Consider the following 17,444-nt stretch of genomic DNA (forward strand, 5'->3'; position numbering starts at 1 on the left):
CTGTCTTTCAGTTAGAAGAGTAAAGGTCTCAACAAATTGCAGATCATGGCGTCTGATGCTAGTCATATGCTTGAAGCAGCTTTGGAGCAGATGGATGACATAATAGCAGGTATAAATAAAGCATTATTTACATCAGATTCTTTTAATATTAAACCTTGTTCATCTTTTTACCTCTTATGATTTCCCTGTCTTTAATTATTTGTCTCAGTTTGCCAAGTTCCCTGTGACACACAAGTTTTTATGGTTTGATAATTCTGTGAAAAAAGTATTTAGTAACGTAATGGAAGAAAATGTACCATTCTATCTCAGACATATAACTATGGAAATAAGAGACTGCATTTGTTTTAGTGTTACGATTACTTAAAGAAATCCTATTTCCCGTGGTAACTTAAAACTTTATTGAAATCTTGTAGAAAATAACAGCAATGACTAGTTTGAAAATCTACATTTATAGTGTGCTTGGTGGTTTAGTTTACTGTAAAATTGTGTATTCTAGATTTTGGTTTGTGTTTTAGTTTTGTATTTCTCTGTGTTTGTTGAAGAATGTGATGTTTTCACCGAGGTATTCAGTTATCTGGCTAGCATATATCTGTATATTACACACAAGTATATTAGTATGTATTTATAAACAATGCAGTTTTCTGTTTGTATATGTATATATAAAATATTCATGATAGTGTTTTCAGCCTAATAATTTAAAATGTATGGCTCTTTTTGTTAATGTTCATACCCAAGAGTGAAATTGGAGCATTATTTTTACTTAGCTTTTTGCCAGTAAGGGGTATGATGCAAGATAGGATTTACTGTCTCTTGATTCTCTTGTGGTAACACAATTAAAACTTCTTGTCTCAACACTGCCGCATCCAAGAGAAGAAGGTAATTCTATGCTTTGGACTCAGTAGCCTTGGGGTTTGTGTTCACACAGTGTTCAGCATGAGCTCCTGAAAGAGGCATTTGGGTTGGGCTGTGATCTCACTTTTGCAGAATGGAAAATCATTTACTGAATGGTTTTAAATTTAATTTGTGATGCCTGGGCTGTACCTTATTTAAAGTTAATGCTTTAAAAGTTCCAAAGCAACATAGAGTCCTGGACATTCCTTAATTCTCTGCATACATTTGGATGTTTTTTTCTCTTATAATATAATTGATTCATTGCCCAGCATACATTGATGATGACATTGATGCACGTATCTTTGATTTTTCAGAAGATTTTTCTTAGGATAGTTTTTGTTCAGAAAATTTATATCTTCCAAGAGGGAAAAAAAAAAAGTTTAAAGAGAAGATTTCTAACTTTCTAAGAGTAGGTTTTGATTTTCTCCCAGGAGCTGTGGTATGTTTTCTTATGAAGGAAGGTGTTGGAAATACTATCATGATTTTGATTATTTTCAGACTTTTTCCATAGGTTTTCATCAATTTCAGTCATCTGTGTTTCATCCTGGTAAATAAGCATTAGAATTAAATAGTTCCAGGCTACCTAGCAGTGTTACTTTTATACCCTCTGCTCAGCTGCCACAATTATGGAGGTGATGATACAGAGAAGCAAAACACATTATGTAAGAAATAATTTGCACTTATCAGTGGGTTGCACACCCCATTCACAGCTGTTTTGTGCTGTTGTTGCCTATCAAAATAAGGATTTAAGACATGTTTTTCATATGTAGAGTTTGTAACAGCTGTTTTTCTAGGATCAGAAAATGGCTTGAGTTGGAAGGGACCTTAAGGGCCATCCAGTTCCAACCTCCTTTTAATTCACAAAGACACCCAAGTCTTTGCCTCTGGGTTGCTCTCATTGAGTTCTCCACCCTGTCAGTACTCATAACTGGGACTGCCTCAATCAAGTGGTGCTGATACCCAGACTAAACCAAAAAGACTTAGGTGTGCTAGTTGTATGTAGAGTTCATTTCCACAGAGTTGTGAGTAAATTGACAGCTTCAGGAATGTTGACTTTGACTTCACATCACTTAATTTTTTTATTTCCAGTTATATTTAGTATTATGTGGAACATAGGCTAATATTAAGGTATATGATGGAGGAAAAAATTAAAATTTCCAGCCTCATCAATATTGACTGAATTATTCCCATGTGATTTTTAGAAGTATATCTACCCATACCAACCAAAAAAATATTACTTTGTTTCTTCATTTTAGTTGTAACACAAAGCTGAAATAGTTTGGAGAATTGTTTGTTAATTATTGTTTTCCACTACTAGAACTAGAAAAGTGATTTTTAACAAAGGATAACTTTAAATTTTTCTGGTCATTCTATTTTAGCTAATCTTCTTTCTGTGTGTTCCAGAACTGCTTATTGCATATTTTGGTATGATTGGGAGACTGAATGTGTCTGGAGCCTGTTCTTGGATACTGGTGATTATCCCAATTTGCCTCAAATTGAGGAACGTGGTTACTATCCAGGTTTGATTCTCTCTAATTCAATCCACTAGGCTTCTGTATGCAGTCTGGGGAGCATTTGAAAAACAGGATTATTCTCTTCTGTGCAGTGGGAGAAGAAATTATGTACAAAATTCTCCCAGAATGAGAACTGTCGTGAAACAATCAAGTTTTCTAGCTGCAGGTTTATACATACTATATTATGCAAATCTTGGACAAATTATCAGCAGAAACATAGGTGCTTTTAGAATAATGTAGAAACAGCAAAAGTCAGCTGTTCTGAGCTATTTCATCAGACTGGAGATTGTAAAAATCAGCTACTGAGAGAATTTCAGGTCATGCATCCATAGTGTCTGAATATAATCTAGGCAGCTTTGGATTCAAAGACTAAGGCTAAATTTCATGATTTTTCCAAAAGTAGCTGGAAAAAGAGGTATTTCTTGGAATGAGGCCTGTATGGGTACCTGGAAGAGCTGTGTTTTCCTCATGACCTCAGAAACCTTTGCTCCAGGCATAAAATGATCATTAATCAGAGCTTCAGGGAACTGGAAAGTCTAGAATTATTTCACTTTTGAAGTTTGAGTATGGGTAAGTATGTACATGTGTACAAATATGTTTAGATATCTATGTATACATGTGCAAATAAATTCTATATTAAATTAGAAAACAACCATACATTCTTATAGCTGAAGTTATTATTAGAGCACAAGGCCCTATTTTAGCATTTGGAGGAAAGAACCAGGCATGCAAACACAATACAAATATTTACAGATTTGTAGTCCTACTTTAGCCTTCTTAATTGTGGAAGTATAATCCCTTACTTCAAATGCTAACATGCTTACTGTATGATTCTGGTTAATAGAAATAAAGTCTTAAAGTAGACTGTGCATCTCAGTGCAATACAAAATATATTAGCGTTTAGAGTGCATGAGAGTAGGACTGTCAAACTAGATTAACAAATTAAATTTCTTTGGACTTGATCAAATTTGACAGATAAGTCAGTGTTCCCAAGTCTTTAATGCTTCAGTACATCTTTACTGATAACCCACCCTTTTAGCTATATAAATTAGGCATACTAAATGATTATCCCTATTTGGCTAAAATAGCAAAAAGGGCTAATGTGATTGTCAATGAACATGACTTATCCATTAGCCGGAATGCCGTGCACTTGAAACAGAGGGAGTTTTTAAAGAAAGCATTCATATGTCAAATCTGTCTACATATTCTTTACTTGAAGCGCACATTTATGACATCGCCTCCATCTGTGTCTTGTCCAAGTCACTACTTTCTCATTTCTTCAGCTTGTACCCCATCCATTAAAATGTGTTTCTCCACAGGATTATAAACTTTGCTTATTTTTTCTTTTCAATAAATCATAATGAATTAAAATAGTTTTTATTTTACTTTTAACTTATGTCAAAATACTTCTGTTAGTAATTTGGAAATCCATTTTTCCCTTCTGTGAATAATGGTTGTAAATTTAAAGAGTAAAAAAATTAATGTCAGAACACTATAGTCCTGTGTAGATCCAGAACCTCTTTCAATTCAGTGGTTAATCAGTGTAATTACTGTAGTCTTTAATAGGAGCTCCAGCAATTATTACTTAAAGAAAAATAATCAAAAATATAAATGTTATCATATGGATGTGTACTAGTATTTCAGTGTTAGTACTGAAAGATTAATGAGCCAGAGTAATTTGTTAGTATTTAAGTTCCCTTCTCTCCAAGGGCAGTACACTTGCATTCAGCCATCACCTTGTCTGTGTCAGCTATGACCACAGCTTCTGATCCTTCTTAATTGGAATACAACAATGAAGGAGCTCAAGCTCCAGAGCTATGTGATGTTACTTGATGTGTTATGAATTAGCAACTGAGCTCTAGTTAGGTTATCAGAAATTGAACTTTAATTGACAAAAAAAAACCTGATACATGTATTTTAGTTGATTTTAGTTTTTGTAGAGTAAGGTTTTCACTGAGTTCCTACTTAAAATAGTAGAAAATGAAAGATTTCCTTATGACTTCATGCTTCACCCATGAACAACCAGACAGATTTTCACTCAGAGATTTCATTCAGGATGTAAGCTCTAGTCTTACTGCATTTTAAATAAGATAGAATTTTCTATTGTGCTTCATAAGGATTTGAAGTTATCCAGACCAGACAGAGAGCGCTTAATTCCATTTTTTTTTTTTGGTGGTCTGTTCTGAAGGGATGTTGCATCTGAAATGCATAATGGCTGACATGCAGCTGATAGGCAGTGCAAGCTTCTTGTGGTTGTGTGGAGTGAATAGAGAATGGCCCAAACCTTTTTCTCTTATGTTTTTTATACTACCAGATGGCTTTTTATTTTTGATTTCTGACCTATTTAAGGTTCACACCATTTTCACATTCAAAGTTTAGTTTCTATAGCAACGGTGTATAATTTAGTTATAACTTGTTGCTTAGGATTTGTGTAGAATTTCATTTCCAATACCAATTTGACACAAACTATAATTAAATGATGATGGGAACAGCATAATTGAAATAACGAGCAGTTTGTTGCTTTATAGATTGAAGCAACAACTGCAGTAGTTTTCTTATATTTTCTAAATGAAGTGTAATTGTGTTCACGATCTATGCCTCAGTTGTGATTACCGTATTTCCCTTTATAGTTCATGTTCAATAATTTTAGACTTTTCTTTTCCTGAACAAAAGAGATGCTATATCTACAGTACTTGTTTGTCTTGTTAGTACTAGGAATTAAGGTGAGCATTTTAGAAATCTGTGATCACTATAAGAATGGTGACATTTTGAATCCATTAGCTAGAAAATATAGGTTGTTTAGCAATAGAGATATTAAAAAGGAAATTAAATAGTAGATGACTTGAAATCAGGTCTTTGATAGAGGAATATATAGCTTCCTATCATTAACTATTCTGTAAAAATGTGTATGAAGACAATAGGGGGGTTGGAGAAGATGGGGAAAAAGAAAAGTGACCTTCAATCATTCTAAAAAATTAGAGTAAATTAATAAAAATAATATAGTTAATAAAAACAGTGCTCATAATGTCTGATTAAATGTTTATCTTCACTTTGTAGCATTTGTTATAGCTTGCTAGGTGCTAGAGTTTAGCTTCAGATACTTGACCTTAGAAAAGCTAATTAGTTAATGTCTTAGAAGGTGTAAGCAATAACAGATCTATAACTATTTTGAATCTTTTAATCCTTTTAAAAACTGTAACCGTTTATGTACTTATTCAATCTGTAATCTTTCACATTGACTCTGATCTTTTGTGTTTGTTAACCTCCATTGAAGACATGAGCTCACAAACTATATGCTCACACATATAACCATTATGCTTATTTAGTACTGTGCTTTGTCAGGCTTTTACATACACTGTAGCTTTTAAGCTGTGACCTTGCATAACTGCTCAAATGTAGCTTTGGAATGTGTTTTAGAAATATATGAAATTCATGGCAGTTTGAGTGATCATTGCACTTGTGAGGCATTGTCTACTCGTTCCTTCCTCAAGGTTGCCAGAGCAACTTGAAGTTTGGAATTTACTCAATTTTGAGTGCTTGACCTTGCAAGAGATTGTTATAGCTATTTGGACTGCTGTCCCAAACATGCTTCCCATATTCTCACTATTGTAAGCATTTTTTTCTCACAGATGTGGGGGTCTGAGCACAAGATAGAGGGCCAAGACCTCCCAAATACTGTTTGTAGTGCTGATGGAACCTCTCTGTAAACAGGTGAATACCACAAAAATCTGATGGAGCTGACAAGCACTGATAATGTGTTTCCTATAAACAATTGACTTAAAACAACTTAAACATTTGGTTTTGTAAAAGACAAAGCTATCCTTTGTGATTTAGTTGGTGTTTGAATTCCCTTGCATGTGTTCCTGGCTTTTCAGCAAAACGGTGGAATTAGATATCTTGAAAATAGGACTAAAGATTTAATTCAAAATGTAGAAATATTTTTAGTCTCTGAGTATAGAGAAGCAGGACTGTCAATATAAAACAAGAAAAACATAATGAACTGGATACCAATAACAACATACCTGAACTGCAGTACTGCACTGTGTTTATGTAAAACAAAATCCATACATCATAGGTATTTGTATTATAGTTTGGTGTAACTGAACTCAAGGCAGATATAATATGTCCTGGGAATATGGAACAGCATGAGATGAAGTTCATGTGAGGATAGTCCATATGTGCTAAAATTTCTATTAGTGTCTATTAGATTTGGAAGTATTGCTCTCCTAGATTCCTTCTTTAGAAGGATTAATGGAATTGTTCTGCCACTGTGAAGTGGAGGAAATTACCTACCAATATTTAATTACTTGTCTCTGATGTTGCAAGCACTTCATAGCTAGAATTCAAACTGGTAAATGTGATATGGTGCAGTTTGCCATGCAAAGTTTAGTAAGTTTGTCTTGAAGTGGCAACACTGAAACTGGCTTCAGAATATGATGTCACATTCCACTGGCCTAGCAGCAAAGGGTGGAAAAGAGAGAGAAATGTAAATAACTGCCAATACAGTATGTTGCAAAGAACAACGCTTAAACTGTGATGGTCATAGCCCCACATAATTGAAAATCTGAGACACAGAGGCTCTTCTGTGGTTTATAGGGCATTATCTGTTCTTCAGTACATGAGTCACTTGGTTCTTTGATGTATTTCTATGTGGTAGATTGAGGAAACTTCTATCGAACACAGTATTTCTTCAAATTCAGTATAACAGCAGTTCCATTTTCTACTTCAGGTGATTAAATTGATTCAAGAATATTATTATTGGAAATGTGAATATGATTTTTATGAAATGATGCTTTCGTTTAAGTCTGGATGCAGTTATTTTCCTGCTGATTGCAGAGATGCAACTTCTCATGAAACATTATTTGTGATACCAATGGCTTACTACAGCCATTACAGTGTTTTTAATACTAAAAAGAGGTACTTGTTGACTTGCAACATTTTTAATTGACTAATGGCTTCAGTGGCCGTAGGTGTACTTTTTTTTCTTTTCTATTTTGTTGTTGTTGTGGAAATGCCTATGGAGATATGTTTGAGAAGTGAAGAAATTGATGGAAATTTGTTGCTCTTTGTCTTTTAATGAAATGCGTTGATTGTGTTTTTCCTGTGCTGTTAATACTTGACCTCAAAACATTAAGATCAGTTTTTTCCTACCTTTGCTAAATGTGCAGCATTTAGCTAAATCCATCTTCCTTTTTCCACAACCTGCAATGCTGCTTGGCTTGTGTTTCCGGATAAGGGAGATCTTTTAGTTGCAGTTGTGTGTGCCATACATAATGCGCTGAACATCACTGCTTGAAATCTGTAAGCACGTACAAGGAAAAGGGTTGAGTACATGATTTGCATTTGAAATTACAGATGGCTCTTGAAAATTGTCTAAAGTATTCCACATGTGGTTGTAAATAAAGCTCAGCTGAAAATAATCCAAGCTACATGGAACTTGCATCTGAATGTGGTCTTTAGCACTTTTAGCTTTGGAAACTTTTCTAGGGCTTCCTGCTAATCCAGTTTAACTGTTACTGTTCACTGTAGTTAAAGATCTAAAAGCAGACATTTAAGGATCAGCTAATGTGGAGTATGATTCAAAACACACCATTTGTGATGTATTTTGCATTACTGTATTAAAAGAAAGGACTGTGTGAGTTACCTCTTCACTCCTTTGAGGGAAGACCTAGGAATGAGAAGTCTGAATTGTGTCCTATTCAAACTTTGCTGTTAGTTTACATAAATTCAAGTTTTCAGGGCTGTCTTCATGAGAAAAAGTGACTTGTGCTTCAGAAGAGAATTATACTTTGCAGAGTTGAAGGAGAGAGGAAGAATTTGGACAACCTATATACTCATTGAGTAAAAACTGAGGTAAAAAAAAATCTGTAGCAGTGCAACAATAATTGACTGAAAAGCAAAAATAAATGTGTTTATAATTTGGTCCAAATGTGATTAGAATAAGTGTCATAACTCAATTACTTAAGTATTTCAGCTTTATAGGAAGCAATCCATTCCCCGGTATAAAATCAGTTTTTGGGGTCTGTTGGCTCTATTTTGGGAATAGAGGGGTGTCTGCTGAAGGTGGGCTTGTTTGGTTTGGATTTTTTGTGGTTTGTTTTTTTTTTTTTTAAATATCATCTTTAACTGTTTTCTGGACTAAAAGCTCAGCAGTTTCAGGAAACATTTCTTTGTAAACCACTAATGATCAAGCTTAACGTTACCGTATTTCAGGCAGTTTTAGGGAGTATAGACTGAGGCTATATGGATGAATGAAGTGGAGAAGTAGTAAAGAACAGGATAAGGAAAAGTGAGAGATAAGAAATGTTTTTTACTGCTAAAAGTGATTTTTATGTTAGTACTGCTTAGTCATTTATTTTTAAATGCTGCACATAATGTTGTTTTCTGAATAGGTTATATATTTGCTCAAAAGGCACTTTTCTTTGAAACCATTCAGCTCACTGCAAGGAACTCTGAACACACAGTGTGTTTCTGTGGTCAATGTGTAACCCAAATGTGTTACCTGAAGTTGTTTGTTTTGTTGTTTTTAATAATTCTCTTATACTTTCTAAAAAGTAGCAAACCTTAACCTCCTTTATCCACTGCCTGTATGTGAAAGTGAGAATTGAGCAGCTTGTCTTTAACCACTACTTTTTTTTTTTCTGCTTTACTTTTTTCCCCTCATTTAAGGTATACATTTATTATGATTAATTGTGATGCCCTAGAATACCATCATGTTGAGGTTCATATAAAAAAAAAGACAGATTCCCCTGTGTCCTTATTGCCCTTGGAGGGAAGAGAAAGAGATACAGGAAGACTCTGACTTGGTTAAGAGCATACAGTGAGGTTATTGCTGTTTTGTTTTTGTTTTAAGACTTCAGAACTACGCTCATTTGTCTTGAGTATCAGTAAAATTCTAGTGGTGTAAACATGTTCTTCCCTGCCACAACTGCCTCTACTGCAGTTAGATGTGTACTAATTGCTGGTAAGGGGTCAAGTTTACTATTAACATGTGGAAGTCTGTTTGCACTGCAGCATTTCTTTTTCCTTTTTTTTGTTTCAGTCAAAGAAATCCAGCTTCCTACTGTGTGTAGCTTAAGTTTAGTGTATTCTGCAGTCTGATGTGAATATGTTAAGTAATGCAAATTCACATCTTTACTCCTACACACTTTTAATTCTAATTTTAAGGGTGTGTTCTTGTCCTTCTGTCGAACTGTGTATAATCAACTTAACATGGAACTATATGGAAAGCAAATAAGAGAAGCAAGCTTATGATTCACTTGAATCTAAGCAGTGAAATAAGAAGCTTTCACAACTAATATACCAAAATGAATGGACACAACTTTGCTTCAGAATTTCAAGTTATTTTTGTAGATGGTGGACATGATAGTAATGATGTGTCATGTCACCACTGTAATCAAAGAATGAAAGCAAGATGTGATAAGCAATGAAGCATGTAGTGTGGTATGGGAAGGTGTTACCAGTACTGTCCACAAGCAAGTTACAGCGGTTTGTACAGTTTGGCTTTATATTTGCGTGTTAAACCCAGGACGTTTGTTTTAAATCTGTATTTATCTTGAAGCATTGGCTGCAGATCTGACGGCACACACCTGAATCATTGGTTGCAGGCCAGATAACCCGATAAGCTGTTTGGATTTTTACTTTGGGTTTATTTGGGATTTTGTTTCTCCCGTGTCTTTATCTTTTTTTCCTAATATATACACTTATATATTCTGTATATAAAAATATTCATAGAAATAGCATAGAAACAGCAATGTTTGCAATGGTAGAATGCTGTCCATCTCTGGGTCTCTTTCCTGCTGTTTTACGCATTCTGTATCTTTAAGTTGTCAGCCCGTTGATGGGATAGGTACCAAAGCTGTTTATAAAATAATTTTGAATCCTGCTTACTTTTCCTTTGTAAAAACTACTTGCTAAGCAAGAAGACTGTAAACATTTAGTATGGAGTTTTTCAAGAGGGAAAGTGAGGAAACTACTTGTAATATCAATAGCTAAGGATGCTCTGCTACTAAAAAGAACTTCACTGTGTATAAATAAGGCAGAATTGGATTTCATAGAATCACCAAGGTTGGAAAAGAACTCCAAGATCATCCAGTCCAACCATCTACCTGCTATCACCAAAATTTCCTACTACACTATGTCCCTCCGTACAACATCTAAATGTTTTTGAACATCTACTCGTAGCATCTGTGCTCCAGACCCCTCACAGCTTTGTTGCCCTTTTCTGAACATGCTTTAGAGCCTCTATGTCTTTCTTGTAGTGAGGGGCCTAAAACTGAACACAGCACTCAAGGTTTGGCCTCACCAGGGCTGAGTACAGAGGCACAATCAACTCCCTGCTCCTGCTAGCAATGCTGTTTCTGATTTCAGTTTGTGTGCATTTCTTTTGAAAAGGAAGAATTGAGCCTCTCTGGCCAAATGAAAAGATGTAAGATGATACATGATCCAAGTCCCTCCTGCACACAATTTGCAAGTCTTCTATTTTTAGTTGTTACTGTGCTAAATTAAGCAGCATTAGGAAGCAAATAAACAGGGAAGACTAAGCCTGCATAGATAGCTAGGAGGATGTAAAGAAACAAGAAAATATACTAGTTAGAGTAATTATTCAACAAAATGGTTAGATGATTCTCTTAAAAGGAAAAAAAAGTATTAGGGAGATAAGTTTGATTTAGGAGGTAAAATTGTTGTCTTTAGCAGTCTTAGAGCTGGATATTGAAGAAATATAGTTATCTTGGCTGCAGTTGTAGACAGAAACTAAGAAGAGGTCTTATGCCAGGCATATCAAAATAAACTCATGTAACAAAGGAATAAGACTAAATTGTGATATTTTGGGTTTGAAAAGAGCTTAGAAGTGTATTAAATAGTCGGGTAGTGAAGATAAATGTGTTGCTTCAGAACAAAGAAAGCAATCAGTATGACAACCCATACGACTGAGCACTGCTAAATCCTAGAAATGTTGAAGGATGTTTTTGCACTATTTTGATACCAACAGGACCTAGATTAAAAAAGTAGAATTAAAACGGCACAGTCATCTGCATAGGTAAGTGATCTGGTAGAACTGAAGTCATTAAAGCTGTGGTTGAAGAACAACATCTGGTTAATATTATTTAGTTTTCCCTTTAGGTTACTGTTAAGTTAAGCATTCACAAAATGAGAGACAAAATATTCTCTTGGATTGATTACTGATGGAGATGGGAAAAACAGTGTTAGGATTAAATGATCAGCTGGTGATCTGGTGAAAAGCCCATCTAGATGCAGAAGGTATTCAAGTGTATTAGGACATAGTGTTAATGCATTTGTGAGTTATGTTTACTAAATTATAAATATGGTGTTATATATGAAGTGCCATTAGATTCATTGGGTTCAAACAACTTGTAGTGTTCAAATCAAAGTAGATGAACAACCATAACAGACAGACAAACACTGATTAATGCAAAGCAGTGTGTGCTGAAGAGGGTAACCTGAATTAGTCATACTTCTGTTTCAAATTAAATACAGCTGCTCAGGCAAACAATCTTAGCAAATAATTTTCAAAGCTCAATGAAGACTTCTTTTTGTAACTAAAATATAAGGTGTAAATTATGTTAAAAAGAAGAGAGTGAAAATACTGTGGAGGTTATTTTGATCACCTTGTATGGATCAATGATACAATCCAGCGTACATATGTAAAATATGTTACAGTCCTCCTCTCAATCGTTTTATTTTGTAAGTACCTCCCACAAAGTCAAGTAAGAGAAAACATGGGATTGTTTATACCAGAGAACAGGAATGAATACATTTGTGTGCAATCTGTTATGTATTTGGGACAACAAAATAAACTATAAAAAGTAAGGCCAATACAAGTGTTCTGAGTAGTTGTTAAAGAAACCAATGAGTATCAAATGAAACTTAAAACTGAAAAAAGATGACTTGTTGAAATGGGGTATTAAAACAAAAAAAGTCTCAAAGACATTAGAATTTCTATTTCTTCATTTACTGGGATATGTGTGGCAGGAAAGGTTACTGATGCTGAAAGGATGTCAGAGAGTGGCTGTGTTTTTGAACTTTTTTTATACTTGGGTGGTTTGTTCTTTGTGGGAAGTGCCTTAAAATTGTTTGAGGTTACTTATTTTACCAATTCTGGTAATACAGGTTATTTTCATTTAAGTTTCTTTTCAAAGGGCTGAGTGAGTATTGCTTGTTTTGCTTGAGAAACTCAGCTGTGTGTGGAGGTTTCTATGTAGCTGAGAAGTTAGTGACATCTCATGGTAACTATGGAAAATTGCAGGTGATTTGTGGTAAAGATTGGAGTCTGTAATTTAACAGACACTGTAAATGTTGTCTGTGTTGAAATATGCTTGTACAAAACTCTCATGTTTAATTCTCGAGTGTTCATTATTTACCTAATAACTATTTTATTTCTAAGCCTTACTGGAAATATTGAAGTTTGTCAATATTTGAAGTCTAAGTATAGTAGTGTGTAATAGCTAGGTATTTGTCACTTGAAATCAGACTTCCTTGCTTTCTCTTACTTTAGGTACAAAGTCAGCTGCAGAGTATGCTAATGGTGCTTATGATATTGTATCACCTGCTCCATCAGTGTATTTGGGCACATTTCAAATTTTGCATCTCCTGGAAGATCTAAAGATGGCTTTGGAAATGTTAGAGGATCCTCAAGAGAAAGAAGCACTGCGAAATCAAATTCCAGGGGCCACGGCAGTGTGTATACGAGAGTGGTTTGAAGAGAATCTGGTGAGTAGTTGCTTTTAACTTATTTTGTTTAACAGCCTTAGGTCAAGTATTTTCGTGCCTCAGTGACACTTACAGTGACTGAAATCTGCCTGAGAGAATTGCAGCAGTTAAGTAATCATAAAAAGCTGTTGATATTACCACTTTATGGGGTGATGACTAAATGAACACAGGAGTATGAAAAGTTGGTAGGCCTTAGGTTCTGTTCAGTGTACTAAAATCAAAGCTTAAAGTGAAATTTTCTGTGACATCTTTTGCTTTTAATTGTTTTTGTTGTTGATATTCATCCTTTACTGGCAATAATGTGTGAGTGTGTATATATACATAATGCTGTTCATTTTAAATCTATCAATTTTGAATTTGATGATGTTGTCTGATGAAGGGAGAAAAAGGAATAAGATGGATGGTTCTTTATCCTTTTGCTTTCTATATTTCCTTTGCTTTAGTTGTTGGTATTCTGAAACTGCAAGGTATATTCCACACCAGGCAACAGTGGTAAATGAAAAGAGCATTAGCTTCTGTGTGTGATATGTTTGGGGTAGATGGGGAATAAACATTTGGCTGTATTGAAAGGATTGAGCCCTATCCAGATGAGGAGCAGACCTTCTGCAGAATGTTGAGACCACTGTGTTCTTAAAGTGTTTTGCACTGTTTTGTATTGATGAAATTCTACATTTTAGGGACATCTATATGCTTGGGGGATTCAAGCATAGTAGTTATGATTTGTTTGTTGGTTTTTTTTAATAACAAGACATCCACTAAACTCCATCTTAGAATATATATGCTTTGATAGTTAAAATCAAAAAACCAAAACCTGTAAGCATGCACACAAACTTCTGTGTTTTAACATTTTGGTAGTCCTGTGTGGAGCCAGGAGTTGAACATGAAAATTGAGTCTTACATTCCCTTAATTCCATCATTAGTGTTATTAGGTGTGAAATATCACCAAGTTTTTCTAAATAAATCTGTTATGTATTCCAAAGATGTGGGAAAACTTAGTTTTGTCTAAGGTGTGAAAACTTCAGGATTTGTTTCACATCTGACATTACTTTGCTTACTCTGTCATTTGAGGGCATTCGTTTTATTTATTTGTAATAAAACCTCTGGTAGTGATTTAATATTTCAGCTGGAGTTTTAAAAAGCTTGCTTTTTAAAGAAGCTCCTTTTCTGTTATCTGGTATCTGTGTACATCAAGATACTGAATTTACAGTACATGTGAGTGCACTAACCTCACCAGCACTGACTTGAAATAGGTGAAGTAGCATTGAATTTGCATGGCTACTGCAGGTAATGGAACGAGGATACAACAATTTCTGTAATGAAAGAAAAACTTTGTTCTTTTGACAAAGAAAAAATGGAATAAAGCTTCATTAATAGTAGCCTTTTTACTCCTTAAGAACTATATTACAAATTTGTGCCTGCAAGTGAATTCATGCACTGCTCTACGAGCTTTATGTTTGTAAATACTTTGGTGTTGAAAAGTGGATAACAAAGAAGAGGAGGATTGTCATAAGACACTTAAGAATTTTCAAGGTAACTTCAGTTATGTGCTTAAAATGTTTTTGTGTGTGGTTTCACTGCTTCTTGTTAAATATTTTAGTACTGCCAATGACCACATGACATATCACAAAGTAGATAGTAATTTCAGCATTAAAAATTAACTGTTGGAGTAACAATGAGCTGTGAGAGAATACATTTAGGTACAGTTTCATTTTAGAGCTCTATCTATGCTGTTCATTTATTTCTGCATCTTTGTCTATCACTTTTTTTGAGCATAAAGAACTCCAGTATTCTTACAAACGTCCTAAAACAATTTTAAAAATACACGGAAGCCCTTATTTTCATGATTGTAAAACATAATCTTACTGCTGGTGGAATGTTTGTATTTAATTTCTGCCAATTCACTATGTAGTGTTGTATACTGACCCTTAAAATGCTGGTGTGTGAAACATTTTCCTGGTGATGTTTTTTCTCAGAAACTGAATTCTGAAAATCATTTCTTGAATGTTCAAAATTTGAGGAACCAGAAAGGGGAGGGAATTATAGAATTGCTTAGGTCAGAGGGGACCTTGAAGATCATACAGTTCCAACACCACTGCCACACGCAAGGTTGCCAATCAGTAGATCAAGCTGTCCAGGATCCCATCCTGCCTGGCCTCAAGAATACCTCCAGGGATGGGAAATCTGTAACTTCTCTGAGCAACCTGTTCCAGTGCCTCACCACGTTCTGAGGAAAGAATTCTTCTCTAACTCCTAATCTAAATCTCCTCTCTTTTAAATAGTTTAAAGCCATTCTGTCCTATCATTATTAGGCAGCGTGTAAGATCGATTGCCCTCTGGTTTGTAAGCTGTTTTTAAGCACTGGAAGGCTGCAATGATGTCGCCCTGGATCCTTCTTTTCTCCATGCTGATGAGGTCCAGCTCCCTCAGTTTTTCTTTGTAGGAGAGGTGCTCCAACCCTCTGATAATCTTTGTGGCCCTTCTCTGGATCTGTTCCAGCAGTTCCACATCCTTCCTGTACTGGGGGCCCCAGATTTGGACACACTACTCCAGATGGGGCCTCTCAAAGCAGAGTATAGGGATGCAATCCCATCCATCAGACCACCCTTCTTTTGATGCAGCTCAGGATACAGCTGGCCTTATGGGTGGCAAAAGCACACTGCTGGCTCATGTCCAGTTTTTTGTCCATCTGGACCTCCAGGTCCTTCTCCTCAGGGCAAGTTACCTCAAGACATACAGACTTGAACTTTTTTTTAATACTTTTATAAAGATGGGATATAACAGCAGTATCCTCTGGTAGTTAAAATAAAGTAATTGTACTTTCTTGTATACAAATTGTTGTTACAAGAAATCTTTATAAGTGCACTATATAAACATATAATTGGAACATAAGTTATTGCTACTAAAAAGCAGAAGAATTACATGTATGCAGTAGTAGAACCCTTCAGCAACAGCCAAGTGGGAAGAGAATGTGTTCTGAGCAATGTCAGTTAAATCCAGTACATTTATCTCTGGGTAGGTTTGACTTCAGTACTCAACTGTTGAGTGTCATGACAGAGCTATATATAGAGGAATCTTCCCATTACCAAGTGGTGTTGGCACATTCTAAAATATACTAGTGAAGTGTGCTTGGGACAGTGTAGATAAGCTATTATTCTGTATGCACTTATATTTATTATCTGCAGTTTTAAATACTAGATTGATACGTTTTCTGAGTAGTTGTTCAAGTTGCCTTTTGAATGACTCAGTCTTCTGCTGTGCTCCAGCACCTTATCAATGAATTGGTGATGCAAGGAAGCCCTTAACAGCCAGGTCTGGTCTTCTCAGTTCCTTAAAAATGTTAGAGTAATTCTCTGCACGCAGGAACCAGCAGTATCCTTCATACATACAGCTCTTTATTAATTCTAGAGAATGCCTTGGTGCTAAGTGGGAAGGGAGTTGTAAATGGCTTGCATGGAATTTACCTAAGCCAGGACGTATTGTTTTATTATCTTTTTTCTTGGCATTCCATTGGTGTTTGTGTGGGAGTCAGCTTCATGATCTCTCAGTGCCAGCTCACTGTATTAGCTTTTATTCAAAGATAGGAAAAGGTATTCTGCACAAAGAACTAAAACAAGTTGAAAGTACCTTTGCAGCAAGAAGATTTAGATTTTCTTAAAATGATGTGGTGAGGTTTGTTTTCTGCAGTTTCTTGCACATGCATAATGACCAGCAATACTTAAGAGTCAATTTTCCAATGCAATGACCAGAAGTAATTTATCAGAATTGGCCATGGGCTTTCAGTGCTCATGAAAGACAGACAGTATTCTTGTACGATATCAAGGCTTGTTTTTATGTTAAGTTTTCCAGTATTTCAAGGTAAGCTGGTGACATATGGTAATGTTTAGCCCTTGAGGGCAGTTCTTACCCACATGGGCTATCTGTACTTTGAGACTGTCAGAAAAAGTGTAAGCCTACTCTGTAGGAATTCATGATTGTATACAGACATTTTATGCTAGTTTTCAAAAGGATGAAGCTGATTTATTTATATTATCTAGGACTCTTTCAGCTGTTGTCTTCAGAGACTGTGCTTTAAGTCGCAGAGAATCATGTTTGCCTTTACTTTTGTACCTAATGCTATGGGTGGGTAATGGTTTTTTACTTGACATCTTCTGTCACATTATCTCTGGCTGAATGGCTTTTCATTGTTTTAAATATGGTACACTACATTAATGTAACAAACATTAGTGTAACAATTTAAATGCTGTAAAATACCTACATAGTAGGCAATAATGCAGTGGTCAACAAAGATATTCAGTTCAAACACAACAT

At 35.2% G+C, this 17,444-nt stretch overlaps 1 protein-coding gene across 23 annotated transcripts in view; it reads left to right on the plus strand.

Moving 5' to 3' along the window:
- PPFIBP2 (PPFIB scaffold protein 2) overlaps positions 1–17,444 on the plus strand; it is an 87,786-nt gene that overhangs the window by 17,413 nt on the left and 52,929 nt on the right. For all 23 annotated transcript variants that reach the window (XM_085550068.1, XM_085550054.1, XM_085550056.1 and 20 more), the window contains 2 exons: positions 12–109; positions 12,922–13,136. In XM_085550068.1, the coding sequence (XP_085406194.1) occupies positions 46–109; positions 12,922–13,136 (279 nt within the window). In that variant the 5' untranslated portion in view covers positions 12–45. The remainder of the gene's footprint in view (positions 1–11; positions 110–12,921; positions 13,137–17,444) is intronic.

The sequence above is a fragment of the Coturnix japonica genome, chromosome 5 (genome assembly GCF_054131305.1).
Source record: "Coturnix japonica strain WE chromosome 5, WE-NBRP24, whole genome shotgun sequence".
Taxonomy (NCBI): domain Eukaryota; kingdom Metazoa; phylum Chordata; class Aves; order Galliformes; family Phasianidae; genus Coturnix; species Coturnix japonica.